Here is a 27906-nt window from a genome sequence, read left to right as displayed (position 1 = left end):
CGGCTACAGTAGGATGTTGATGTTTCTTCACTGCTCCAACAATAATCGTGCTGAAACTGTAAGAGACCTCTTTACTGCAGCTGTTGGACAGTTTGGCAGACCACTGCACATCAGGACTGATTCACAGGAGAGAACGTTCAGATTTGGGAGGATATGCATGCAAGCAGGGGGAAGGCTCTGTCTTAACAGGAAGTTCTGTACACAACCAGAGGATCGAGCGTTTTAACGAGACTTGAACAAAAACTGCAGCCATATTTATGCACCCATTTTTTTGAAACTGGAATCCCTGGGTATCCTAGACATAGACAATGCAACAGACCTATTTTGTCTCCATTATGTCTTTCTACCCAGAATCAACCGTACTTTGGGGAATTCAAAGCTGGATTTAACAATCACTCTATGTCATCTGAAGGAAATAGAACACCAGTTCAGCTTTTTAGTCTGGACAATGATTTGCCTCATCTTCACAACCCAGAACTCTCAACAGCAGGGTTAGTTTTTTGTTCCTCACCAAACTCTCAAAGAGGATTTTCCCCATTGAATGACAGGGATTTGCAAGAACTGAATGATGCCATTAACCCTCTTCAAAATGGCAACAACAATGGCAAAACATTGTTTCAGAGAACACAACAGTTTATTTTTGATAAACGTGTAAATGTGTGATCTTAGCATAACATGGGACAACTAGGTAACATTAGCCTTATTGTACTTTCAAAAGTACACTGTGAAACAAATATTGATGTTTTGTTGTGCTTCTTGAACTGCAAGATTTAAAGCCTCTTGCCAGCATATACAGTCATGTGAAAAAATTTGGACACCCATGCTAAAGTTGACTAAAAGAGGTATAAAAATCTTTTGCAATTTGATCTTAATGTCTCTTAATTTTAAAAATGAGGAAAAATCAAATTTTAAGGACACCAATTTTCTTTGTGAATGAATAATGTATCGTAAATAAATAAATAATAAGTATATTGTATACATGCCCTTCACCATACCTAGAGATTGGCATGGGGTACTTTCCATAAAATCATCTCTCAATGCAAATCAAACCAGCTATTAGGCTAACTGAAATAAAACCATGCCAATCTCTAGATATGGTGAAGGGCATGTGATGATGTGTGGCTATTTTAATTCCAAAGGCCAAGGGAACTTTATCAGGATGCATAGTGTCCTGGATCCATGAAATAAAAATCTGCCTGCCTCTGGGGATTTAACATAGGGGTGTACTGACTTATGCCCCCTGTATTTTAAGGAAGAACAGTTATTTACGATACATTATTAATTACAAAAGAAAATTGGTGTCCCTAAAGGTTGGATTTTTCCAAAATTTTCTTTATTAAGGCATTAAGATCAATTTCCAAAAGGTGATTTTTTATTTTATTATTATTTCTCTTTTTAGTCAACTTTAGCATGGGTGTCCTAATTCTTTCACATGACTGTAGATAGTGTTAAAATGATATTTTATACACGTTGATGTCAATGTTAAAAGGCTACAGATGCACTTTGGCAACTGTTAAAAGTTTTATGTCAAGCCAAAAGCAATGGTACTGTGGATGAATACAAGATGACTCCTGTTATGTGAAAGAACAGTGAAATACTTTTCAGGGCTCTACAGATGTATTGATACAAAACTGTCTTCCACTACCATTTGCAGTACATTGTTCCTGATTTTTTAATTACCTAAATATGCAAAGTAAAACTACTCAGTAAAGTAAAACGATACCTGTCATTGTTTTATTATCTTATACATTACATACATAACTATTGTATCTTTATTATGTATCTCTGAGAAGATGGCTGTTCATAAGGTAAGAAAAAAACTGTTTTTCAGCTTTGTGACAATGCATTTTGCAGCTAATCCAAAAGGTTTTGTAAAGTGCTTGAGTAGGAATAGGAGGATTTTTTTTTTTTAAATGAACAAATACATTCTTCAGTTTATCACAAAACATTCAAGATCAGTAAATCTGAATATAAATGGCTTTCAATGGTGAGGGGAATTAAAATTGTAATCTGAAAAGTACTTCAAATTTCTACTGAAGTACCTTACTTGAGTAAATGTACATAGTTTATTCCTTCACTACTGTTTCAGTATAAAAAACTGGTAGTTAAATGAATCAATCATTGTTAAAAACACACATAACAAGGTTAAAGTAACTACATTAGTGGTTTATTACTGATGACCGATTCCATATCCTTCCAATCATACAGTACATTTTACAGAATAAAGAAGGGTCAGATACAGTCTTCACAGAGGTAAACACTTTTTGTAATTAACATCCACAAACAGGAATAGAGTTTTTACACTCAAAAACCACAGAAACCACATGGAAAACAGAGCTGATGGCTCTATCAATCCTTTTATACTAATGCATGTACGCCAAACCTTAGTCCGCAAACTTTAATGAACTCAAAGGACATATTTATAACATTTTTTTTTTAATTATTTTTCATTAGGCTATACTGATTGCATATGGCTGGCTGTTGATTTACAGAAATCATGAAGTGATAGATGTGTTTACATAATGTGTACATCACAATGTTGCATTTATATTGCAAAGGAGCTCTTAACAGAAAATTTGATAACAAGATAAAACAAAAACAGAACAAAGAATGTGGAGCAAGATGGGAAAAACACGAGCTCGAATATTTTTCCGCTTTCTTATGTACCGTGCAATTGAAACCACTGCTTTATAATATGGACAAACTATGTCCTCTATGAAATACACTTACACATATGGACACAATCAACCACTGGTCTGTAGTGTAAAGTTTTAGGGTTGTTACCATGAGAGGGGCAGAGGGTACACAGAACACCACAGCAGCCTGGTTTGGCCGAACATGGGGGAGTCCTGCACTAAACAGTGGTGTATTACACTGCAGCGGTTCATTTACAAATTAACTGATTTCCAGTAAATTAGTAGTAGATTTACAGTAAAAATCAAAACTAGGACAGTACACTTATGCTCCAGTTGTGCTTGCAAAAATACACCTTGTGCTTTTATGTTAGCTGTTAAACGTCCTGTGTTTAAATGGTGCTGAATAAAGATCCATTCATTAGTGCTACTAGGAAGCAGTAGTTAAATTCATCATCATCAGCCATTGTTGTTGTGTTCACAAAAGGTGAAGCTCATTTTGCAAGCAATGGCAAGATATTTTCCATATATATATGAATCATACTTCACTACTCCAACCACTTTCCACCCCCTGCACCAACGCAGAGCTCCATCTTCCAAAGCCACCTCCTCCGTTGGTACATCCTGTCCCCCATAGCCTGCTCTGCTAAATGAAAAGAGAAACCAGTATCTTGGAGACTGAAAATACCAGGTTTAAGAAAGTGAACAGTGAATAAGAGGACAGGAACGTAGGGGGAAAAAGCACACCCAATAACTCCTTTCCATGTGTTTCCTCCCTCCACTCCACCTAGGCTCCATGCGCTCATTAAGTACTATATTAATTTCTTTCATTTCTCCATGTATTTCCTTCTATTTCCTTAATTACTCCATCTACTTTGTTATATTAGGTATATCTTTCCATTGGACCACTCCTCCCTGTGCTCCCCAGACCATTACTGCTGTAAACTCCTTCCATCCATTTCCTTTGTCCTCTCCTGAGAAGCGACACGCAAGCTGTGGGGTTCCCAGGAGTGCTAAAACGGAGGGAAACAACACCATAAATGAAAAGGCCAGCAAGATAAACCAAAGAGAACAGAACCCTAAACACCCAGCACAGTGGACCACAAGAGGGACACACAAAGCCGCCGCTGCAGAACAGCAGGTGAACGCAACAAACACTGTCTCCTGGCACTTCAGAAGGGAAGCTCTCTCTCCGTGCTCTTTCCTCATGCCCCTCACAGCAATTTCCATGTGTCATCCCCCATGTGTTCCTTGAACCAATACTTAAAGATAACCATTTTCTACCATTACTGTGTGCATTTATCAAAACTAAATACTCTCATGTAGACTGTGCACACAGTTACATGACAAGAAAGTGAATAAAGCACTTTTAATACTTTTTAATACACTAAATCTTTAATATACAACCAACAAAAAAAAGTAACTATTAATGTTGGAATATAAAAACAGCCATCTCCTTATTCACTGTCTCCATCCATGGTTCTCATGTACGTTATTTTCCTCCTTGAATTTGTCCAGGCGTTTCCTTATGTCACTGTTCCATGATGGTGATCTGTGTCTTGTCACACTGTACTTGTCTACTTACTGTGACTTGAACTGTGTGTGTTCTCCACCTCCGTCCATGTCTGCCAGGAGACGTTCCACTCTATGGTATGGACATCTCCATCTTTGCGTGACATGTTCCTGTCTGCTGTGCATACAAAAAGAAAGATAAAAAAAAACACCACACTTATAATAAAAAGAAGAGCATACATATATATATATATATATATATATATATATATATATATAATAATAATATGAGAAAAAAACAATAACATATATATAACATATATATATATATAACGTATACATATACACATATATATATATATATATGTATATATATATATATACATACATATATATATATATATATATACAATCTCTCTCTCTATACCTACTATCTCTCTCTCTCTCACTATGTCTTATATGTATAACATATATGTATATCATACATATGTGTATACATATGCATACATATATCATGTGTGCATACATGCATGCATACATGCATACATATATATGTATATATGTATATGTATATGTATATTATACATATATATATATATGTTATAAAAGTTATCTTCTTCAAAAGCTCCACTTGTCCTGGAGGATGGCCTTCACCAGTGGTGGACTCTCGATCTGGGACCCCAAGGTCAATGGCATCTTCCACAGCATCATGTTCATCGTTTCCAAGATGTGACATAGGGCTTGTCACAGCTTTCTACAAAACTGGGTCTCTTAAAGTGCAGGTATGGGCTGTGGTCCAAACATTGGCTCGACTGATATAGACCTGTCTTGTTCCCAATGTCATAACTCTCTCACTGTGAGCTTGTAGAAGGCCTGCAATTTCTTCTTTGCTCAGCATTTCAGATGACCTATATTAAAATGAACAAGATAAACAGACCTTTGGCTATCTGTGTGTTACTCCACTATCACCTTCAGGGGGGTTTTGATGATATAACTGTTAGATGTTGGTTTTGCGATGTTTACACAGGTGTGTAAACAAGATATTTACCCATGGTAAAAATTACTTGTAACTCTTACTTTCAAAGTATTAACCAAGCAGGTCCATCACACTCTTCTAGTAGACTCGCGCTGAATTGCCTCTTCAAGAGCCTCATCTTCTTCCAGATAAACAGGGCTGAGCAAACAGAGATAAAACGGGGAACAGCAGAAATCCAAGAGAAAGAGAAAAACTTATAACAGAGGTTCATAATGTAAACAGACCAACATCTACCCTGCTGTATTTCTATGAAGCCCAAACAATATCTTACACAAATTCTGCCACATTATAAGGAAACACTTGTCTCGGGTCCCCTGCCTGGCCCTGACTTTCACTCTCTTGAGTGCTGCTCTCTGTCTCCTGACATCTGCCCTCACTTTCCCTCAGTGATGAAGGCACTGTACTCCTTCACTGCATAAAGAAAAGGAGGTCAAAGGGAAATATTTTTGTAATGATGTTAATCTCATTTTATCTAAGTGCAACTTAACCCTAATTCCATTTTTAAGTGTTTCCTTTAAAAAAAATTAAAAGGCAGCCTTTAAGGATTTAGGGTGAAGCAAAACTGAATGAGATGAGCTAGGTTTGAGAGTTGCCTCTCCCTTTCAGTACAAATGACTGAATTGTGCTACTAAGCTCAGTCTACACCTCTTATGACTTGTAGGTAGATGAATCAAGACATCCAATCAAAATACAGTTTACAGGTTGCTTACAGTGATCCATTTGAGGCTGACAAAAAAATAAAAATAAAAGAACTGGTGCTTAAATTCTGTCAGGTTGGCTTTTGTTAAGCTTTGGTCACACTACAGGACTTTCAAAGTCTTAAGATCACTGTACTGTTCACACTACACGTCTGTCTTGTACTCAGGAGTGTTGTGGTTTGCACACTTCATGACTCGGGGTGGGGGTAAATCATACATTAGGTATACATTAGGCATTAGGTTAAAGTTTGTTGATTGCTCTCGGCAAGTGGAAAAATCATTCTAGGCTTACAATCCTAAAGTGTGAACTTAACTTTTGCAGTAAATAAAGCAGTAATTACTGAGTTGTCAAGGACAAGGGTATACTTTATTAATCACACATACAATGTTGTACAGTGAAACTTGTCCTCTGCATTTAACCCATCCCAGGAGCAGGGGCAACCATAGCACAGTGCCCATGAACCAACTCCAGATTCTGAGCCAGTGCCTTGGTCAAGGGCACTGACTGGATAATTAACCTAAATGTGCCCGTTTTTGATGGTGCAGGAAACCCACACAAACACGGGAGAACATGCAAACTCCACACAGAAAGGACCAGGGCTGGACCGGGGTTTGAACCAAGTTACCATACAGCCCATAGAAAACATAATATAAACAAGTGCTTTAACCTACTTCTTTGATGCGATGGACTTTCTTGCAGTCTGTCATTTTCACTCCCTTGACTGATGAGCTCACTTTCACTTGTGGAAGGTGACACTGTATGAACTAAATTACATGATGTTATGGACAAAAGAAGGGAAAATATATATCAGTAATTGGAAACAAAGTACTTAACATTTTTAATTTAAATACCCATATCTGAATTTTGGGATGAGCAGAATTAATAATAAATTTAAAAAAGTATAAATAGATGATAAACCCATTGCTTTAAGAAAATAACTGTTGACTGTGCCTACAACCTTAACCTTAATAACTGTTGACTGTGCCTACAACATTTCAAATTCTCAGACCCACCTCTCCTTCTCCAGCCCACAGGACTTTCAAAGTCACTATCGGAGAGTTCCTCAGGTTCCTCCTGGAGAAAAAATGTGTTATGTGTGATATATAATACATCAAGCCAGTGGCAATGCTAGTTAACCTAAAAAAGGATATGCTATTTATGTAAAGAAGCAGAATAAGCAACATATATATTTTTACTTCTAAAACATTGAATGTTGCCCATAACTGAAACTCTGTACTGTCATATAAACTGTTTACCTGTACAGGTTTGGCGTATTAATGCTACTATATAGAGACAAGTGGCTGAACTAATCGGGGCAACTTCCTTTCCACCCACAGAAAACTGCTCTCGAGACGTTTGGTTTCATTAGTCTTTTGCATCCCTTGACTGTACTCAAATACTCCGAATGGGAATGACTGGCCCATAGACAATGCAAACGTTCTTCTGGAAAATGGCAGTAATTTCTTCTTTAAGTTGTGCTTCAGACCAGTCAGATGTAAAGGAGATCTTCCCAATAAGGCCATCTCGTGCCAAATTTGCTCTTGAGTCTCCCCTTGGAATGCGGAATGTTGATGCTGAAGAAAAAAGCAAGCACACAACATCTCTTGTATAGTGTTTGCAGGCTTTGTTTTTTCTGACAAAACGTGAGTGTGTAGCAGGCCTTTGAAGAACTGATGGAAATGGAACCTGAAATCAATGGAAACACAGACACCTGTGCATTACAAGAGAGCAATACGTTTTTAGTTAATTGTGAATGCAAACTGTAGATGCAAACCAACTAACTGGTAGTATCATCAACCCATCATGGGGTCTCTATACAATTGATCGATTACTAGGTGGTTCCTTAACCTTTTTTTTGTCAATAAGCAATTTATTAAATCAAAATGCTGGTGTTGTGTAAAATATGCCACCATGATTGGAACTAATGCCGAAACATTACACCACACAAATTAAATAACCAACAAACAGCCATTTAGGTTACAGGGGTATGAAAGTATACCGACGGGTATGATGTTCCAGTGGAGGTGGTGGGTGTGGCTGGCCCCGGTGGGTTATTGTAGGTGGTGGGAGCCTGAAGAGACATTAGCAAAATATTAGCAACATTAAATTTCATGTGTTTTAATGTGTTATATGCCCAGCAGTCAAAAAACAGTGTTGAGATTGGCAAGGGACAAAAAAGCAGGAAAATGCAGAAACAAAGAGGTACATTTTATGCTTTTTTACAGTATGCACTCATTCACATTAAATTAAATGTCTTTATCATTGTGACTGCCTCTGTCCTCCATCAGCATTGCTTCTCTCTTGCCAAACAGAGAACGGTTTTATCTTGTGAGTAAAGGCCAGCAGGTAAGCCAAGGTGAGATGTCTGACTGAGGACAGAGGCAGATTTCCATTTGACCAACAATTCACAGTGTATTTTGTGGGCCTGAGGTGTGACAAGTAGTCTCCATTAGCTGTAACGCTTAAATTATATAATTTATGCTTTGCTGGTCAGAACATCTTCACATAATCTTGAACTCACATTTACTCATGAGTTCATCCCACTGCGTAACTTAACCGGTGTGAGTTTTACGGTTTATAGAAACAAATGTGCTACACATAAAGTGCATTGGTGCTAGTAGCAAATCTCTACTGGCTACCGTTAGCTAGTTTAGTTAAGTTAGCCTTGACAAGAATCCAATGCTACGTGATTTGGAAAACATAGCTACTTACCGAGGTGGCCTGTGGTGGCCCTGAGGCGGTTGCGACGCTGTTGAAAAAGTTTGAATAGCCGCCAGGACGGCTCTGCCGATGTTCTCGGCTAACGCCGATTCGTTGGACATTTTCACAGCGCCACCATGGCCGACATTACCGTACCTGGTCAGGGCGGGCGGGGACAGGCTCTTGCTGGCCTTCATGCAACCACATGACAGATCAGTCAAAGTGAGCCCCTCCGTGGCTGGCTATAGTGGCTACAGGTCGTAAGTCTCCCTCTCATAAAAGTGACACTAAAAACTCAAAGTACTCTTCAAATACAGTTTCTCCAAACGTGTTTATTATTTAGGTAGTTATTATCACGATAATCCATGTCCAAGAGTCCATTTTCCCCGGATGAGATGTTTTTTATTCATTATTTGACACTATAAACACACACTGACCTCCCCCGCGCTTTTATTTTGGTACTTCCGGTTACCGGCATTTTGAATTTGCATATTAGCTAAATATTTAGTTTCACAAAACTCAAACATTTAGATTTATTTTTTTTTGATTTAGATTTAATATTTAAATTTAACATTTAGATTTATATTTAAATGTAACATTTAGATTTAGATTTAACATTTAGATTTAACGTTTAGATTTAGATTTAGATTTAACATTTAGATTTAACATTTAGATTTAGATTAAGATTTAATATTTAGATTTAACATTCAGATTTAACATTTAGATTTAACGTTTAGATTTAATATTTAGATTTAGATTTAAATTTAACATTTAGATTTAGATTTAACATTTAGGTGTAACATTTAATGTTTAGATTTAACTATTTAAAATATCTCTAAGTTGACAAATATTGTTCTAAATGTGCTAAAAAGTGACCCTCAAAAATTCATACCAGTTTTTTAAACATTGTTTGAAGCTAAATGTGACAAAATGTTGCTGTTATTTTCAGAGGGAGCCGCTTTACAAACGGCACCCCATAAGTTTCCAGCAGTTCAGAGCACGACTGCGACACAGATCTCTCCGGAAAATCGAAAGGTGGAGGAATCTGCTTTTACAGTAACAGTGGCTGGTGTAATGTTATAACATTACACCAGCGAGCGGAAAAACACAGATTCCCATGTTATTGTCCTCGGTGACTTCAACAAAGGTAATCTAAGCCATTAACTCCCCAAATACTGACAGTTTATTAAATGTCCAATCAGAGAGGAGAATATTTTGGATAACTGTTGCAATGCATAACATGCTGTCCCACGTGCTGCACTGTCTCAGTCAGTGTCTCACTGACCATGCCATGGGCCACCTGATTCCCTCTTACAGGCAACCATTAAAACTTTTTTAATCTGTTGTGAGGACATCTAAGAAGTGGACCAGTGAAGCTGTGGAAAATCTTCAGGCATGTTTGAACTGTACAGTATTCCTGTATTGTATTGAATGTGAAACTGTATGTTGTCCTGCACGGTTTTGCAATATAATCTGTTCAACTTTATATAACAAGCTGTATAAAGCATGATTTGCAAAGCGTCCATGCAGAACTTTCGCCGTAGCCTACGCAAGTGGCCTGATGTTTATACTTGTGCGTTGGTGTGGGCGTTGAGCCAAGACGCTGCGTCAGCCGATTTTGCTGGGGCTTCAGCCCTGAATGTTTTGAGTGTAGCCCTGAATGTACTTTGAAAAGTTGACTGACAAATATGAAACCGGACAACAGCCTATGTAAACCCCCGAAATCATAAGTTGCCTTAGTTCATTGTGCTTTGGCTTTGCACATGTTCTGTATTTCTACTAGCAAGCAAAAGAAATGGGCAAACGGTAACTGCTTCAAAACGAGGATTCTTTACTTGTAGAACTTCAGGCGTGTACAGGCATTGCATCTAAAAAAAACAACTAAACTTGCTCTTTTTACGTCATTTACGTCAATTCCTAAACGTAACCTGCACTGCATTATGGGTAATGTAGTATTACTCAATGAAACCTTTTAATCAACAATTTACCTCAAATAAGGAATTATGCATTTATGTATATCCTTAAACATATCAAATAAGTAACTCAAATTCAAACTCAAAGTGCTTAACATTAAGTTGCAACAGCACATACTGCATACAGCCTGTTAAAATAGACATCGGTCTTAAAAATAATCTAGCCTATAGAATGAGTTTCTTTGCTGTCGGTAGCATATGGGCTACTCCATTTCTTCCTCTCTGTTGAATATGCAGCAGGTAGGGGATGAGCTAGCACAGTCGTTGACATCAACTAACGTTACTTAGTGGCAAGTTAAAGTGATGGTTTGGAGTAATTTCACCCTAGGGTCCTTTGCACCATGACCTCGAGCCAAACACCCCCCCAGAAGCTTTTTTTAGCTGGGTCGAACATTGGGAGAGTTAGCGTAGAGTAGCGTTATCAGCTGAATAGCTTAGCGCAGGGGCTAATGGACCCAGGTTTGTATCTCGTAAATGACCCCACTAATAATCCCCGAAATGATACCAAACTTCTACACTAGTACAAATAGGTTATGCATTCATAAAACGATGGATTGGAAAGTTTGTAAGTACACCAGAAGTTTATGTAAATAACACTTGCCTGTTGGCTTCTCATCTCTGCTGCTGCTGCTGTTGCTACTGAGTGCTTAGGGCCGTCTACAAATTACAACACCGAAAAGAGATACAACAAAAATATTTATTAATTTAATGATTAAATAAGGTAATGTCTCCAAACTTACCTCAATTATAACTTGTCTTGCTATACTTGTTATACTACAGCACTTACTTAAAAAAAAAAAAAAAAGTTAAATTAATAAATATTTTTGTTGTATCTCTTTTCGGTGTTGTAATTTGTAGACGGCCCTAAGCACTCGTCACTGCCGGTAGCAGCAGCAGCAACAATAGCAGAGAGCAGAAGCCAGCAGGCAAGTGTTATTTACATACACTTCTGGTGTACTTACAAACTTTACAATCCATCGTTTTATGAATGCATAACCTATTTGTACTAGTGTAGAAGTTTGGTATTATTTCGGGCTTTATTAGTGGGGATACAAACCTGGCCCCTGCGATAAGCTATTCAGCTGATGCAGCTGATGTTCGACCCAGCTGTAAAAAGCTTCTGGGGGGGTGTTTGGCTCGAGGTCATGGTGCAAAGGATCCTAGGGTGAAATTACTCAGAACCATCACTTTAACAGCAATTAGCAGGAAAGACTGCAAAAATGAAGCAAATTAGACTTTGGGGATTTTTCCAAAGGAAGTCAGAGGGTAAGAATTCACTTTTTGTTTTGGTCCTTAAAGTCTGAAGATCATCATCTGGCAGGCTTTCACCCACAGTAGGCCAATTTGTTTAACTAGCTAGTTATTACCAAAGGCTACGTTAGCAGTTATACCAGCATGCTTATCATCGCATTTGAAGATAAACAACGGCTACACATTTTGAGATAAGTGTGGCCATTTGTAGAACATGTTCATGCTGTAGGTAGCCAGGAACACTAGTTTTATCCCACTGCACTGAATACTTTCCTTGTTTATCAGGTGTTGTTTTCTCTAAGGATAACCAATAAGCATTAACATTGTGAGTGCAGCAAGCTGACTCACTAGCTTAGGACCTCAAAGTTATTTTGTACTCAACACAAAACGTCAGTAAATAAGTCTTGAATCCAAAGTTCTTTGTTTATTTATGAATTTAAAAACATAAAGTATAAAAACTTAGGATCTTTACTTTACTTACAGATTAACTGTGCAGTTCCATGAATGTCAAAAGACTGTGTTGCTCCAAAGTCCAGTGGCTTCTGGCTGTTTAGCAGGGTTCTATTTCTTTTATATTAAATCTAACAGCCAATCAAATTACATTATTCTAGATCACTGGTCAACTGTTTACATTCCAATTTCTACGTTCCATTTGCAACACAGGTTTTCTGAGGTCCTACAAAATAAACTCAAAATATTATTACTTCCATAGAACTGGCTAATGGTTCTCCGTGAACCATCACCTTATCGTGGTGGAGAGGTTTGTGTGTCTCTGTGAACCTGAGGGCTGTGTTGTCTGGAGCTTTGTGCTCCTGGTAGGGTCTCCCAAGGCAAAGTGGTCTCAGGTGAGGGGCCAGACAAAGAATGGTTCAAAACCCCAATGGAAAAACAAGGTAGAAATGGAGTGACCCTGCCCGAGAGAAGCCGCGGGGCCCCCGTCTGGAGCCAGGCCCAGACGGCGGGCGGGCTCGTCGGGGGCCTGGTGGCCGGGTTTGCCACGGAGCCCGGCCGGGCACAGCCCGAAAAAGCTACGTGGCTCCCAATCTCCAGCCCATGGGCCCACCACCTGTGGGAGGAACCGCTGGGAGTCGGTGCGCTGCCACATAGGTGGCAGTGAAGGTCAGGGGCCTCGACGGACCAGACCCGGGCAGCAGACGCTGGCTCTGGGGACGTGGAACGTCACCTCTCTGTGGGGAAGGAGCCGGAACTGGTGCGGGAGGTGGAGCGCTACGGTTAGATCTGGTGGGGCGTACCTCTACGCACAGTCTCGGTTCTGGAACCGTATCTCCTGGATAAGGGTTGGACTCTTTTTTTTTTCTCGGGGTTGCTCAGGGTGTGCGGGCCCGGGCGGTGTGGGAATACTAACAAGCCCCGGCTGAGCGCCCGCTACGTTGGAGTTTACCCCGGTGGACGAGAGGGTCGCCTCCCGCCCTGCGGGTTGTGGGGGAACTCTGACTGTTGTTTGTGCATATGCACCAAACAGGAGTTCGGAGTATTCGGCCTTCTTGGAGACCTTGAGTGGAGTCCTGCATGGGGCCAGTGGGGGCTCCATTGTTCTGCTGGGGGACTTACGCACGCGCAATGACGTATGGAGACACCTGGAGAGGCGTGATTGGGAGGAACGGCCTCCCTGATCTAAACCAGAGTGGTTGTTTGTTGTTGGACTTCTGTGCTAGTCATGGATTGTCTATAAGGAACACCATGTTCGAACATAGGGATGCTCATAAGTGTACCTGGTACCAGAGCACCCTAGGCCGAAGGTCAATGATCGATTTTAAAATCGTTTCATCTGATCTGAGGCCGGTATGTTTTTGACACTTCGGGTGAAGAGAGGGGCAGAGCTGTCAACCGATCACCATCTGGTGGTGAGTTGGGTCAGGGGTGGGGAAGACTCTGGACAGACCTGGTAAGCCCAAACGTGTAGTGCGGGTAAAATGGGGAACGTCTGGAGGAGGCCCCTGTCCAACGGACTTTCAACTTCGCACCTCCGGCGGGCTTTTGTGCATCCCTGTGGAGGCTGGGGGCATTGAACCCGAGTGGACAATGTTCAAAGTTTCCATTGCTGAAGGCGCGAGGAGCTGTGGTCTTAGGGTCTTAGGTGCCTCAAGGGCGGTAACCCACGAACACCGTGGTGGACACCGGTGGTCAGGGAAGCCGTCCGACTGAAGGAGTCTTTCCGGGATATATGTTATCCCAGAGGACTCCGGAGGCAGTTGCAGGGTACCGAAGGGCCGAGGGGCTGCAGCCTCTGCCGTGAAAGAGGCAAAGCAGCGGGTGTGGGAGAAGTTTGGAAAGACATGGAGAAGGACTTTCGGTCCGGCACCAAAGTGCTTCTGGAAAACTGTTCGCCACCTCAGGAGGGAAGCGGGGAACCATCCAAGCTGTGTACAGTAAGGATGGGACACTGTTGACCTCAACTGAGGAGGTAATAGGGCGGTGGAAGGAGCATTTTGAGGAACTCCTGAATCCGACTATGCCCTCTATGTTAGAGGCAGAGCTGGAGGATGACGGGGGATTGGTTCGATTTCCCGGGCGGAAGTCACTGATGTAGTCAAACAACTCCACAGTGGCAAAGCCCGGGGATTGATGAGATCCGTCCAGAAATGCTCAAGGCTCTGGGTGTGGAGGGGCTGTCCTGGTTGACACGTCTCTTCAACATTGCGTGGAAGTCTGGAACAGTGCCAAAGGAGTGGCAGACTGGGGTGGTGGTTCCCCTTTTAAAAGGGGGACCAGAGGGTGTGTGCCAATTACAGGGGTATCACACTTCTCAGCCTCCCTGGTAAAGTCTACTCCAAGGTGCTGGAAAGGAGGGTTCGGCCGATAGTTCGAACCTCAGGTTGAGGAGGAACAATGCGGATTCCGTCCTGGTGGTGGAACAACGGACCAGCTCTTCACTCTCAAGGATCCTGGAGGGGCCTGGGAGTATGCCTAACCGGTCTACATGTGTTTTGTGGATTTGGAGAGACGTATGACCGGGTCCCCGGGGAGGTACTATTGGGAGGTGCTGCGGTATGGGGTGAGGGGGTCTCTACTCAGGGCCATCCAATCTCTGTACGACCAAAGTGAGAGCTGTGTCCGGGTTCTCTGCAGTAAGTCGGACTCGTTTCAGGTGAGGGTTGGCCTCGCCGCGAGGCGCGCTTTGTCACCAATCCTGTTTGTAATATTTATGGACAGGATATCGGGCGTAGTCGGGGGTGGGGAGGGTTGCGTTCGTTGGGCTGGGGATCTCATCGCTGCTTTTGCAGATGATGTGGTCCTGATGGCATCATCGGCCTGCGACCTTCAGCACTCACTGGATCGGTTCGCAGCCGAGTGTGAAGCGGTTGGGATGAGGATCAGCACCTCTAAATCGGAGGCCATGGTTCTCAGCAGGAAACCGCTGGAATGCCTTCTCCAGGTTAGGGAATGAGTCCTTACCCCAAGTGAAGGAGTTCAAGTACCTTGGGGTTTTGTTCGCGAGTGAGGGGACAATGGAGCGGGAGATTGGTCGGAGAATCGGTAGCGCAGTGCGCGGTATTGCATTCCATCTATCGCACCGTTGTGACGAAAAGAGAGCTGAGCCAGAAGGCAAAGCTCTCGATCTACCGGCAGTTTTCGTTCCTACCCTCACCTATGGTCATGAAGGCTGGGTCATGACCGAAAGAACAGATCCAGGGTACAAGCGGCCGAAATGGGTTTCCTCAGGAGGGTGGCTGGCGGCTCTCCCTTAGAGATAGGGTGAGAAGCTCAGTCATCCGTGAGGAGCTCGGAGGTGAGCCGCTGCTCGGCCGGCCGAAGGGAGCCAGTTGAGGTGGTTCGGGCATCTGGTAAGGATGCCCCTGGGCGCGCCTCCCTAGGGAGGTGTTACAGGCACGTCCAGCTGGGAGGAGGCCTCGGGGAAGACCCAGGACTAGGTGGAGGGATTATATCTCCAACCTGGCCTGGGAACGCCTCGGGATCCCCCAGTCGGAGCTGGTTAATGTTGCTCGGGAAAGGGAAGTTTGGGGTCCCCTGCTGGAGCTGCTCCCCCCGCGACCCGACACCGGATAAGCGGACGAAGATGGATGGATGGATGGATAGAAATGGCTTCAACAAACATTAAATGTATGTGTGACTTGTTTTGTGATATTAGTTTGTAGTAAATATACACTTTGATTTGATTAAATGGTTTTGTAGAGGGTAGCAAAGATGAGCTACAGACGGAGGAGCCAGCAGCAGCAGCTGTGCCAGAATCAGGCATGGAAACTGGTAACAATTAATCAGTCACTTTACTTTTGAGAAAGTTAAAAGTGAAACATTGTTTATCCCAATGCTGAAAGGATTTTGACAGATGAACATTGAGAATTATATACCGTTCGAAGCCATGTTGTGTCAATGAACTTAGACTAAAGTATGTATTGCTTTAACTTAGGATCTCATACATAATTTTGACTATATGTAAAAAAATATATAAATTATTTATATTAAATATTTTTTTTACCTCACTTTACTCACTATAATATTACTCTTTTCACCAGATAGACAGCGATAGGTGAATAGTCTAGGCCTAACACAGGAATTTCTCCAGTGTGGCATTAATAAAGTCTATATATATATATCTCTTATCTATGTTGCATGTTGAATGTGTGTGTGTGTGTGTGTGTGTGTGTGTTGAGAGAGAGTGTGTGTATGTGTGTGCATAATGTTAAACTAATGTTAACATTAAACACCTTTTGTCTCTCTGGTAGCTTTCTGGTGGAAGGAGAGAGAAAGAGACAGCAACACTTGATGAGATGGGAGAGCGACAGGAGCAGGTGAAAAGAGATTTACTGAACTCTCTAGGACAGTTGTTTTGTTGACTTAAAATGTAACATACCAATACAAAACACAATATGACATCATGAGTTTGCATAAACATACACGGCCACTTTCTTAAGCCAAGTGGCGTGTTACCTGTACGCATTTTGAGCTATCTTCGTGTATGTCTACGCTGTATACAGCAGACGTAAACATACATGTTTGTGCGCGCGTTATGTGCGCCTCATGTCATAACGACAACAAGCAGTTTGTCTGTAACATTAATGTGGCTGTCAGGTACCTGCTTAACCCTTGTGTTGACTTCGGGTCACATTGACCCGTTTTAAAAAATGTTATCAGAAAATATGGGACTTAGAAATAAGCGCTGAAAATGTGTAGAAGAAAAATGTAACAATTTAAAACATTGAAAAAGCAAAAACAAACTGTGAAAAAAAAGGCGTCTAAAACGTCGGAAGGTTTGACGGGAAGACAACACAAGGGTTAAGCTTTCATTGAAAATGCTAGTGGTTGGCCTGCTGAAAAGTCTGTGTGATCTATAAAATCAGTGTTGATACAAGCATCAGTGTTCCTTGAATTGCTTAATTAGCTAATGTTATTCAGTAGCATTGCAAAGCCAGAGTGCCCTTTTCCAGGGCATATGCTACTCTCAGATTTATTGTAGCTTTTTGGAAGGGTTATGGTTATTGTATTTAGCGTTCACTTTTGTCCAAAGCGACAACATATGAATCTTACAATAGTTATGATGAACAGTAAACAGTTTTTAAAAGTTGCTAAGCCAATATTAAGCAAAATAGTAATAATAACAATAATGGCAATACAATATCAAATATCAATAATTAAAAAAATAAACAAATACCATAAATACACAAATAAAGAATTAATTAATTATTTAAGTGTAAGATCAACAGATAAGTCTTGAGACCCCTCTTGAAGGATCCAAAACTATCACAACGCAGAACACTAGGCAACTCATATAGAATGCATGCATATTTTAAGAGGACTGTCTGTAGGGAATGTGTCTGACCAATAACGGTGGCTGTGGGCCACCTGGGCCAAAAATACCAGGGCCAATTTTTTTGTCCCAGTACAGCCCTGATATAAAGTGATTTGTTTTAAACGACTCACGCTCTTAAGTTAACTGTTACTGGAAATGTTTGGATCACATCAGCTATGCCACTGACAGGGCACTATGTTAAAAATAGCTATACATGTGAATTTTGCGGACGTACAGGAGCTAAATCTGCAATGGGGGGAAAAAATAATAATTCTGCAGATATCTTAGTTACACCACAATGGGGTAGCAAAGCAGTTTTGCTTAAATATGTGTGCTATTTATTCATTTTGGAAATCACACAATCTCTACAAAGCTAAATTATTTGGTTGGTATCGTGTCGGCTTATCGTGTGAAGAATCTGGTGGCGACACAAAACCACTCAAAGCCGCCAGTTGAGAAGCAGCGAGGGAGTCTGAAATTTTTGTTCTGCTTCGTTGAAACAACACAGGCGTTAGCCGCCGCTAATAATGCAACATAAAACTCCTGAAATGCTGCAAGGCCTCATCTCTAAAAGACTACAAATGGCTATGAAGGTGAGGTAACCAAATACACATTAGGTCATTTTACGGTAGACCATCGGTGACAATTTACCCCATCATCTTAAAAACATGGTCAACGAATTTAATACCTACAGCAAATTTACAGTAAATTTAAGACATTTTATGACCTTAATTTCACAAAATTTAATTTAAGACTTTTTAAGGACCTGCGGGAACCCTGCTAAAGATGAAAACAAAGTTCCCAACAAATCATGAACATCAAATAAACTTTATCCCAACCCAGGAACACGTTTAGGGGGGCAATGGAGCAAGGGGGTAAGCCAGCCTCCACAAAGCGTAGCTCCTATGGCGCCATTTTGATGCTAACAAGCCATCACCCCGTTACTGACTGCCATTCATTTTGGCGTCACTTTCGACAGCGAATAAATTTACATCTGAAGCGTTTAAAGACTTTATTCGTCCATTGTTTATTTCTAGAGAAACACGACAATGTATAAAAGGCTCCATTACCTTGTATCTCACATTATGATCCATAGCAGACGTTTTTGTAAAAATAGGCTAACAATTGTGTCATAACCACGCAACTTACTGTCGCATAGTAGAGGAATTACCGTACAGTACAGGACAAACTCGCAGGCAGTTTCGACTTGCTGTTTATTTTATTACTAATGTTAACTAGCATTTTAGTTAGCAATAATTAGCCTGTGCTTATGTTATCTCCTTACATATACCTACGCTCTCTGTCTCTGCAAGATTCGGAATGATTGAGATTTCTAATAGCCTTCACTGGTCTCCGTCCAGAGCAACGGGAACTGTTGGTCCATTTATTGTACTGTCTATGTAATGGAGCCTGCTGGCCAAGCCTGAGCCCAATCGCTGCAGAAATTAGCAATTTTCGCCAGTTCTGACGTGTGCCAATAGCCTCTTTCCGACCAAGTAGTTACAGGAACGTAGTTATATGAACAGTCCACTTCTAAACAGTTCTACTGGTAGGAGGGGTAAGGGAGTGACACAAGCACGGCAATGGTCTTTATAGCAGCAGAGAGCAGAAGCCAGCAGGCAAGTGTTATTTACATAAACTTCTGGTTTACTTACAAACTTTCCAATCCATCGTCCATTTGTACTACTTGTAGACGTTTGGTATCATTTCGGGCATTATTAGTGGGGTAATTTACGAGATACAAACGTGGGTCCGTTAGCCCCTGAGCTAAGCTATTCAGCTGATAACGCTACTCTACGCTAACTCTCCCAATGTTAGACCCAGGTGAAAAAAGCTTCTGGGGGGGTGTTTGGCTCGAGGTCATGGTGCAAAGGACCCTAGGGTGAATAACTCCGAACCATCACTTTAATATCCCCAAACTGGTCCAGTCGGAACACATGAAAAAAAAGGGTGATAGAGACAGCCTACAGAGAGGAGGTCCAGCACCTATCTTCGTGGTGCACTGACAACAACCTGGCTCTCAAGACCAAGAAGACCAAAGTGCTCATTGTGGACTTCAGAAAGTCTGAATCTGGCACACACATCCTCATCAACAGGACTGAGGTGGAGCGTGTCACCAGCTTCAAATTTCTGGGTGTTCACATCTCTGAGGACCTGTCCTGGACCTCAACACCACTACCCTGATCAAGAAGGCTCACCAGTGTCTCTTCTTTCTGAGGAGACTCAAGAAGGTCCACCTGTCTCCTCAGATTATGGTGAACTTCTACTGCTGCACCATCGAGAGCATCCTCACCAACTGTGTCACAGTTTGGTATGGCAACTGCTCAGCCCATGACCCGAAGGCACTACAGAGGGTGGTGAAAACTGCCCAACGCATCATCGGCTCCTCACTCCCCTCCATCGAGACCATCCAGGGCAAGCGATGCTTGTGTAAGACTGTTCTCATCCCAACCTCAGACTATTCACCCCACTCCCGTCCGGGAGGCGTCTCAGGTCTCTCCGCACCAGCAGGTTCAGAGGAAGCTTCTTTCCTGCGGCTGTCACCCTCCTGAACTCTAACTCTGCATCCCAGTGATAATCAACCTACTAAGCAGTATGTCACTGCTACCACATTGCACATATCTGTACATGTTGTTCATACATTGTTCATATTACATAGCCATATTTATTCTTCTCTTATTACACTGCAATATATTTATTGTGCTGCCTAAGCACCACCTGTCTTTACTTTGTATATCACATTGCACTTTTCTGCTATTTTATGCACTTCTGGTTGGACGCAAACTGCATTTCGCAGTCTTTGTACTTGTACATTGCACAATGACAAAGTTGAATCTAAAAAAAAAAAAAAAAAAATCTAGTGATATTCTTCCCCAATCATTGCATCACACAGGACATAAAGGTTTGATGATCCATGGAGTAATTTTCTAAGACTCAATCAAATATCCCGAAAGAGCATCTTAAAGGCCCTGAAAACATTCTAATGTTGGGCTCCCTAATTAACACACTAGGTTCAGCCTTAGTTGTAACAGCTTGCAATATTTCTGTATTTGTTTTTCTCTGAGCTCTTTACACTCATTGAGTGGGTGGAGCTCAGTGGGAAAAAGTGATGTCTGGTGGGGATGTTTGCTTATGTTGCCAGGCTACTGACAATCACATTTGGTCAAACCACAGATGATGTTTTTTGCAAGACATACTGTATATGATTAGCTTGAATATATACAACTAATGCCCCATTGGGACTGGATTTAGGTCTTTAGGCGAGCTGGGTTAGGTAATTACTGCCGCAAATGTTGTGGTAGGGTGTATTTTTGCATTCCCACTGACCCATATGAACACAAACAGCTTGTGTTGGTCCGGTTCACCACAGAAAGGAGAGGATGTGACACTTCACATGATGCATTTATTGCATATTACTACTTTTAAGTAGCCTAGAAATACAGCCACCATCTGTGAGCACAGCTACAACTGCTCTGCCTGGCTGTGCTAGAGGAAACTGGGGGTGTGCATATAGTTCATTTGGGAACATGTGACAACAGACTAACAAAGACTAAACAAAGCCAGTGCACAACTATTTTATATTAAAGCTATAGTGCGTAGTAGTTTCTGAGGAAATGAGGAATTCTAAGTAATGACGACAAAACTGTAGCAACTTATTTGGCAATGGCTTAAATGTAACTGACGTTTATTAATATCAAAGTTACGCACTAAAGCTTTAATGAACGTCCATTACATTTAAGCCATTGCCAAACGAGTTGATACAAAGCTAATTAAGCCTATAAGCGCCACAAAACTCCTTATTTCTCAGTATGGCTATGTTAACAAAATGGTGTAGTCTGGCAAAATTTGTGCGCAGAAGCTTGAGTGACGTGTTTTGCATCAGCACCGAGGAAGGACAACAGCAGCGCATGGGGGTGACAAAACTACGCACTATAGCTATAAAGCCATCAGTAAAGCCATCAAAAAAGCGCATCAAATGTGCTGTTGTAATGTCAGCGTAATGTCTCTTATGAGACCCATGTTTGTTAAGCCTGTATGTGTTTACGTATTGTAGAACTGACACCATTAGAAGTATGCTATATTAGCTATTGGCAGTTCCTGCTTGCACTGAGCTCATGCATGTACAGACAACCATGACTGGATTATACTTTGATACTGAAGAAAACATTCCAAAAGTTAGGAAGAAACTTTTAATCAGTTTTGGACAATGCAGTGACTAAGATGCTGAATGTCCATCACGCTCACTTGAAGATAATGGAGAGCAAAGAATTATAAATTGAAAAACACAGAACTTTTGATAGAATAGTACATTTTCAGTATATTAAGTCATTTTATTTGTTTTGTGGGATGCCAGAATGATCAGCCTTTTAATCCAGTGTTAAAAAAAAGGCAGGTCAGAGTAGCAAAAGGAAATGGGTCACTTAGTGAAAGTCACTTTGTTAGCAACTGTGTGTCCATGCACTTTTTCTAATTTTGCTTCCCACAAACAGTTTTTCCTGGCACTGAAGCATGGAACAACACTGCAAGTCCATGAACATGCAATGAAAAATATCAGACAAGGATGACACATACAGGGTTTATACAGGCTTGTAGTCCAGCTTGGACTCAAGCTTCTTTGAATCAGCCACTTTCCGCACAGCTTTCATGAAGTCTTCCTGAGTGACATACTCCCGATCAGAGCGGATGGCAAACAAACCTGCAAACAAACACATGAATAGAGCTGTTCGTGAATATCGTGAACTGAGGAAATGAAACCAACGACCGTATTGAATGACAATGTCCAACCTGCTTCTGTGCAAACGTTTCTCAGATCTGCTCCGTTGAAACCGTCTGACAGCTTCACAATTGCTTCATAATCTGAAAACAACCAAAGGCAATCACAAGAAATGTAATGGTTTTTTCTTTTTTTTTTTTTTTTTTTTTTTTTTTTTTTTTTTTTTTTTTTTTTTTTTTTTTTTTTTTTTTTTTTTTTTTTTTTTTTTTTTTTTTTTTTTTTTTTTTTTTTTTTTTTTTTTTTTTTTTTTTTTTTTTCTCTCTCTCTCTTCTCTCTCTCTCTCTCTCTCTCTCTCTCTCTCTCTCTCTCTCTCTCTCTCTCTCTCTCTCCAGAAACATTGTCAAACAGTCGCCCTTCTCACTATTAGTTGCTTATAATGTTTATTATCTAGAGATTAAAGCTGGTTTCAATGGTGGATGAGAGAAGCCACTTTTGGCCAAATGTTTATAAGTGTATTGTAACTGGTGGCAGTAGCTCAATCAGAAGGGACTTGGCTACAAGAGGGTCACCATTTAAAGTTCCTGTACAGAACAAGTACGGAGTGTGGACTGGTAGCTGGAGAGGTGCCAGTTTACCTCCAGGGCACTGCAAAGGTGCCCTTGAGCAAGGCACCGAATTCCCAACTGCTCAGGGAGCCTTTCCATGGGCAGCACTCTGACATCTCTCCATTTGTGCATTTATAGGTCCTGAGCATGCGTGTGTATTTTGGGCCTGTGTGTAACAACAGAGAAAAACTAATTTCCCCTTGCGGGATTAACATTTTGCCACACTACAATTTGAAAGTTAAATAATGAATAAAATCTAGGGTTGGGCAAGTTAACGCGTTAACTCAGTTAATTAACGCCGACAATTATTTAATCGCGCATTAACGCAGTTTTTATTATTTCTTTAATTATTGTAAAAGTCTGTTGCTCACAGGCTTTTGTTTTGTAAAAGTCTGTTGCTGACTGCTGCCATGCTTACAGGAACTGGAAAAGAAAAGAATTGGCAGATAAACAAACAAACAAACATGCAGAAGGGTACGGAACTTTTGCATGGCCATTTTCATTTTAAAAGTACTTCCAGACGGCACAGTAGACCGAACCAAAGTTATTTGTAACCACTGCAAAGTTGAATTTTCTTATCACCGGAGTACTTCCAGTCTGAAATATCACCTAAAAGCAATACACACCGTTGATACCAGCAAATCATTCAACGAAACAAACATTGGCGCGTCAGCAGACTACGTTAGATGCAGCGTGTGGGAGAAGTATAGATAAACAAAGGCAAGAGAAGCTAACAAATGCCATAGCGAAGTGGATAGCTACAGACTGCAGGCCGATTAGTGTTGTGGAGGATGTCAGTCTGAGAAACATTCTGAGAATCGCAACAAATGACGGCAGGTATGAGATTCCCTCAAGACGCACAGTCACATGAAGAATACATGAGTTGTTATGAAATTGTTATGCACTTTATAACGTGCACCGGCTGTTGCTCTCACTGGGGACTACTGGACATCCCTGGGTAACCATTATTACCTCGAGTTACAGTTTAAATGTTATGATTGTGGCTCAGGATTTTGTGGGCAGTTTAATTTTTTATTTGCTTTGATTACATTGTTTAAGTTGAGATTTACACTAAATATTTTATTTAACTGCTACTGTATAAACAAAATGCTGATGAACAAATGTTATGGCACTTTCGTTCAGTGGCAGAACATTTAAAATAAAATTGTACTATACACTAATTTTGAATTAATTATTGGATTTTGCGTATAACAATGCGATTAATCAGGGAAATCATGCAATTAAAACTTAATAGTTTTCAATGAGCGTAATTTCAAATGACTGTCAAATTGACCAATCATAACTTCACTCTAAATAGGCGGGCTTTGTTATCGCTAACTTTATGACAAGTTCCGCTCGCTGAGGCAAAAGCCAGATATATGTACACAAGCTAGCATCACCGCTAAACTAACGCTAGGCTTGCTAACGTTAGCCAGCCAGTTGGTTCATAGGGATGGGTATCATACTCTTACAGATACTGCTTATCGATATGTTACTTTAAAGGTATTCTTATCTGTACCCGTATAGCTCAGTTGGTAGAGCAGGCGCCCATATATAGTGGTTTACTCCTCGACGCAGCGGGCCCGGGTTCGACTCCGACCTGCAATCCTGCGTGTCATTCCCCCACTCCCTCCCCTTTCATTTCCTTCAGCTGTCCTGTCAATAAAGGCCTAAAAATGCCCCAAAAAACAATCTTGAAAGAATAAAGAAATCAACAAATTAACAACAGAATTGACGCTGCTTTATTTTCTCATATGTTGTGTATATCAATTAGGCCTAACAGCTCTTAGCTGTTCTTCTGGAGAAAAGATCAACAGGTTTGCCTTCTCTGGCAGAAGTCGGGACCCCTGCTGGCTTAGTGTTCCCTGCAACTCACTACCATTACACTTTCTGACCATTTCAGATTGAATTTATGAAAGAGCCCACAACAATCAGCTGGTTAATAGTTACTTGTAATCATTAACTCATGTTGTCGTATAATTTACTTAACTCCGTGTGCAGGCTCCAGGCTGCTAGCATACAACATACTTGGGACAACGATCGATGAACTAGCTAGATGGTTGAAAACTGTAGATTTCTCCGTCTGTATATGATAAATGTTTTGAAAGATTAATCGTGTTTCCGCCCTTACATGCAAAATACTTGTTGCACTTGTGGCAACAAGGATTATTTGTCAGCATCAATGACAACGTTTAGTTCTCTCTGCCATCACTAAAACAGGTTTTTTTAAGAGGGGCCAAGGTTTATAGGAACACGCCAACTTATTGGGACTTTAGTTTATTCACCATATCCCCCAGAGTTAGATAAGTCCATACAAATCCTTCTCATCTCTGTGCGTGTCTTAACTGTCTGACGCCCCCACTGCTAGCCTCGCTTAGCACAGATCCTAGAGGTAACCGGCTCCATCTAGCCTACTGCTCTTAATAAGTGACAAAATAACACCAACATTTTCCTTACATGTTGTGATTTGTATAGTCACAGCGTGTACAAATAACAAGGTCACATGAGACACAGCCATCTTCTAACCGTATACAAACTGGGAACTATATCCTTGCCTCTGCCAACCAGACTTTGAAGCAATTTAATAAAAAAAAAGGTATGTAACTGAATATGTCGATAAAATTTCAAACTGGTAGCACAAAAAATCTTTACAATTGCCAAAGTTTCAAGATAAGTGTCACCAATTCAGTATTTGACCAAATGTTTCCCCTTCTGTAGGCTCGCTTCAGACAGTGAAACAGCGATCAGGGAGGAGTGTCAATGAAACGGCCCATTTGTGTGACGTCCCGTTGTGTTCTTTAACCCCCCAATGTAGGACAAGTAGACTTTATATTTCACAACTAACATTTTCAGTCAGCTCGTTTTGAATCTCAACGTTTCCAACCGCACTTGACAAGCGGACAGATTGACTGTGCTTTGAAGTTTGGCAAACATTCAGCTTTTACACAACCCCCTGGGCAGTTCAATGCTTTTATTTTGTGTTTTAAAACTTTCTTGTGGCAGCGATAGAGGCAGTGATGTTTCCCTGTATGGGATTCTCACACTGCCTCAAACCGACTGACAAGTCTGATTGGTAACTGCAGCGCGACGTGGAGTTGCATTTCTCCAAAAGTTGAGTCTGTATCAACTTTTCTCCACAGACCCCCTGCGTTTTGTGTGTGTCCCCCGTGCAGCAAACCCCGCCACCGCCTAAATGCACACCCCCATTCAAAACAAATGGAAAGACCTGCGTTTTTGCAGCACTGTCTGGCAGTCAATGCAGGCTGTTTGAATGCCCACTTACGGTGTTGAAAATTGTCTAGAAAATAATTTTTTGCAGGACATTGTTGACTTTTGACATTCTGGATATAAATGTCATCACCTCATTATTTTATTCTAATAGACATTTGTGTGAAATGTCATAATCAGCGTAGGAACTCTTTAGTTTAGCATCACATTAGGATTAGAAGAAGGGTGTCGAGAAGATCAGGACAAATGAAATCTACGGAACTTAATTCATCAAGGTAGCGGTTCTGCTCACTAACCTATTTCTCCGTGCTTGGTAATGGGACTGGAGTGGATCTTGAGGATGTCCAAACGAGCCTGTTCATTGGGCAGCTCAATGTCTGAAGATCAGAAGAGGACATTAGTTTTGCTGCATGTGGTCACAGAGAGCTGACACAGATAATGAACAGGAACAGAGATCTTACGGATTTTACGGTCCAGTCTGCCAGGCCGCAGCAGGGCGGGGTCCAGAGTGTCAGGTCTGTTGGTGGCCATTATCATCTTGACTCTGTGCAGCGTGTCAAAGCCGTCCATCTGGTTCAGCAGCTGACAGAACACACCACACAAACCAACTAAATCAATCACTGCTTTTAATTAGGCTAATTATTTACTGGGCTGACTTTAATTGTTGCACCTTATGACAATAAAAGTTAAATATCTTTTGAATATAATGCTAATACAGTTGAGTTCAGTGAATGAGTCAAACATGCCACTCTTGCATGTTCATTCATCTGAAATGACCAAAACGGTGACACTGCAGATAGACTGTACTGTGCTATAGGGCTTACATTACCTCTTTGTTTGTCAATGTGTGATTTTTTAAATTGTACACCTGTAATGTAGCCTGTTCACCTGCTCCATTTGATGTTTACATTTTTACCACCTTTATTCAGTGAGTAACTATGAAAAGAACATGTCATAATAGCAGAAAGGGCAGAATATATTCAGGTTTCAGGCCTAAGCAGAACTAGTCAGCCATACTTTAGTAAAAAAAAAATATATATATATTTTTAACATAAACACATTAATGTAATGTGTATGTACTGAGTGGTAGGGTTGGGTGCCAAAATCTGTAACGACCGAATTACATAGGACCGATTCAAGTTAAATCAAACCAAATGTACCAAATGTCGGTACCTTAGAACACGTAATTCCAGCTTATCTGTCCTCTGCATGTTGATAGAGAGCGGAGTTATAACATGGCAGTTAAAGTCACAGTGAGTCACGCGGTGCCGGTTAAGCGGTTGCAAGTGTCGTTACACTTTTCAAAAGTCCACGCAGACAGTTTCCTGCAAAATAATTATTAATAGCGAGCTGAAAGCGGTCATGGTGCAGTTACACTTCCTCTGGGACACACAGGCAGGTTTTCTATGCCCTGTTGACTGACAGGCAAGGTAACATTAGACTAAAACCGATAGCTGGTGCCGCAGAGGGAAGCCGTTCATCTGCATGCACACTGCCATGACACTAAGCTGGTTTAAAATTGGCCAATTATCCCTTTAAGTATATGCTATATTTCAAATATTTTATCCGCTTTTTACCTTGCCGTCACAAAGCCCTTTGTGACGGCGATAAAGCATTGATAAAAAAGCAAGTTTTCTGCTGCCTCGATTGGTTTGTTGCTTGTCTACTTCTGGCTCGATCGATTAGTTTGGTAGTTATTGTGTTAGTCTTTAGCATTTTATATTTAATAGTAAAAAATCTTCACGTCAGGCCAAACAATGCCCCGGTTCCGCCGTGCTTTCATGC

The 27906-nt window shown here is 41.0% G+C and overlaps 1 protein-coding gene and 1 long non-coding RNA gene across 2 annotated transcripts in view; both read right to left on the bottom strand.

Annotated features, from left to right (window-relative positions):
- Window positions 1–5270: 5270 nt before the first annotated feature.
- LOC120546797 lies at window positions 5271–7149 on the bottom strand. Its single transcript, XR_005636940.1, has 4 exons — window positions 7137–7149; window positions 6894–6954; window positions 6552–6644; window positions 5271–5319 (listed from the first exon to the last, which is right to left on the bottom strand). It is a non-coding gene; the product is annotated as an uncharacterized LOC120546797 (long non-coding RNA).
- Window positions 7150–21750: 14601 nt separating this feature from the next.
- psmc6 (proteasome 26S subunit, ATPase 6) overlaps window positions 21751–27906 on the bottom strand; it is a 36834-nt gene continuing 30678 nt past the window's right edge. Inside the window, exons 11-14 of the mRNA XM_039781985.1 lie at window positions 26583–26703; window positions 26418–26498; window positions 22360–22431; window positions 21751–22270 (exon numbers count right to left, since the gene is read on the bottom strand). Of these exons, the coding sequence (XP_039637919.1) occupies window positions 22152–22270; window positions 22360–22431; window positions 26418–26498; window positions 26583–26703 (393 nt within the window). The 3' untranslated portion in view covers window positions 21751–22151. The remainder of the gene's footprint in view (window positions 22271–22359; window positions 22432–26417; window positions 26499–26582; window positions 26704–27906) is intronic.

Source organism: Perca fluviatilis, chromosome 18 (genome assembly GCF_010015445.1).
Source record: "Perca fluviatilis chromosome 18, GENO_Pfluv_1.0, whole genome shotgun sequence".
NCBI classification, from domain to species: domain Eukaryota; kingdom Metazoa; phylum Chordata; class Actinopteri; order Perciformes; family Percidae; genus Perca; species Perca fluviatilis.
Note: the sequence above shows the minus strand (reverse complement) of the source record. Positions and strands in the feature narration are given on the sequence as shown.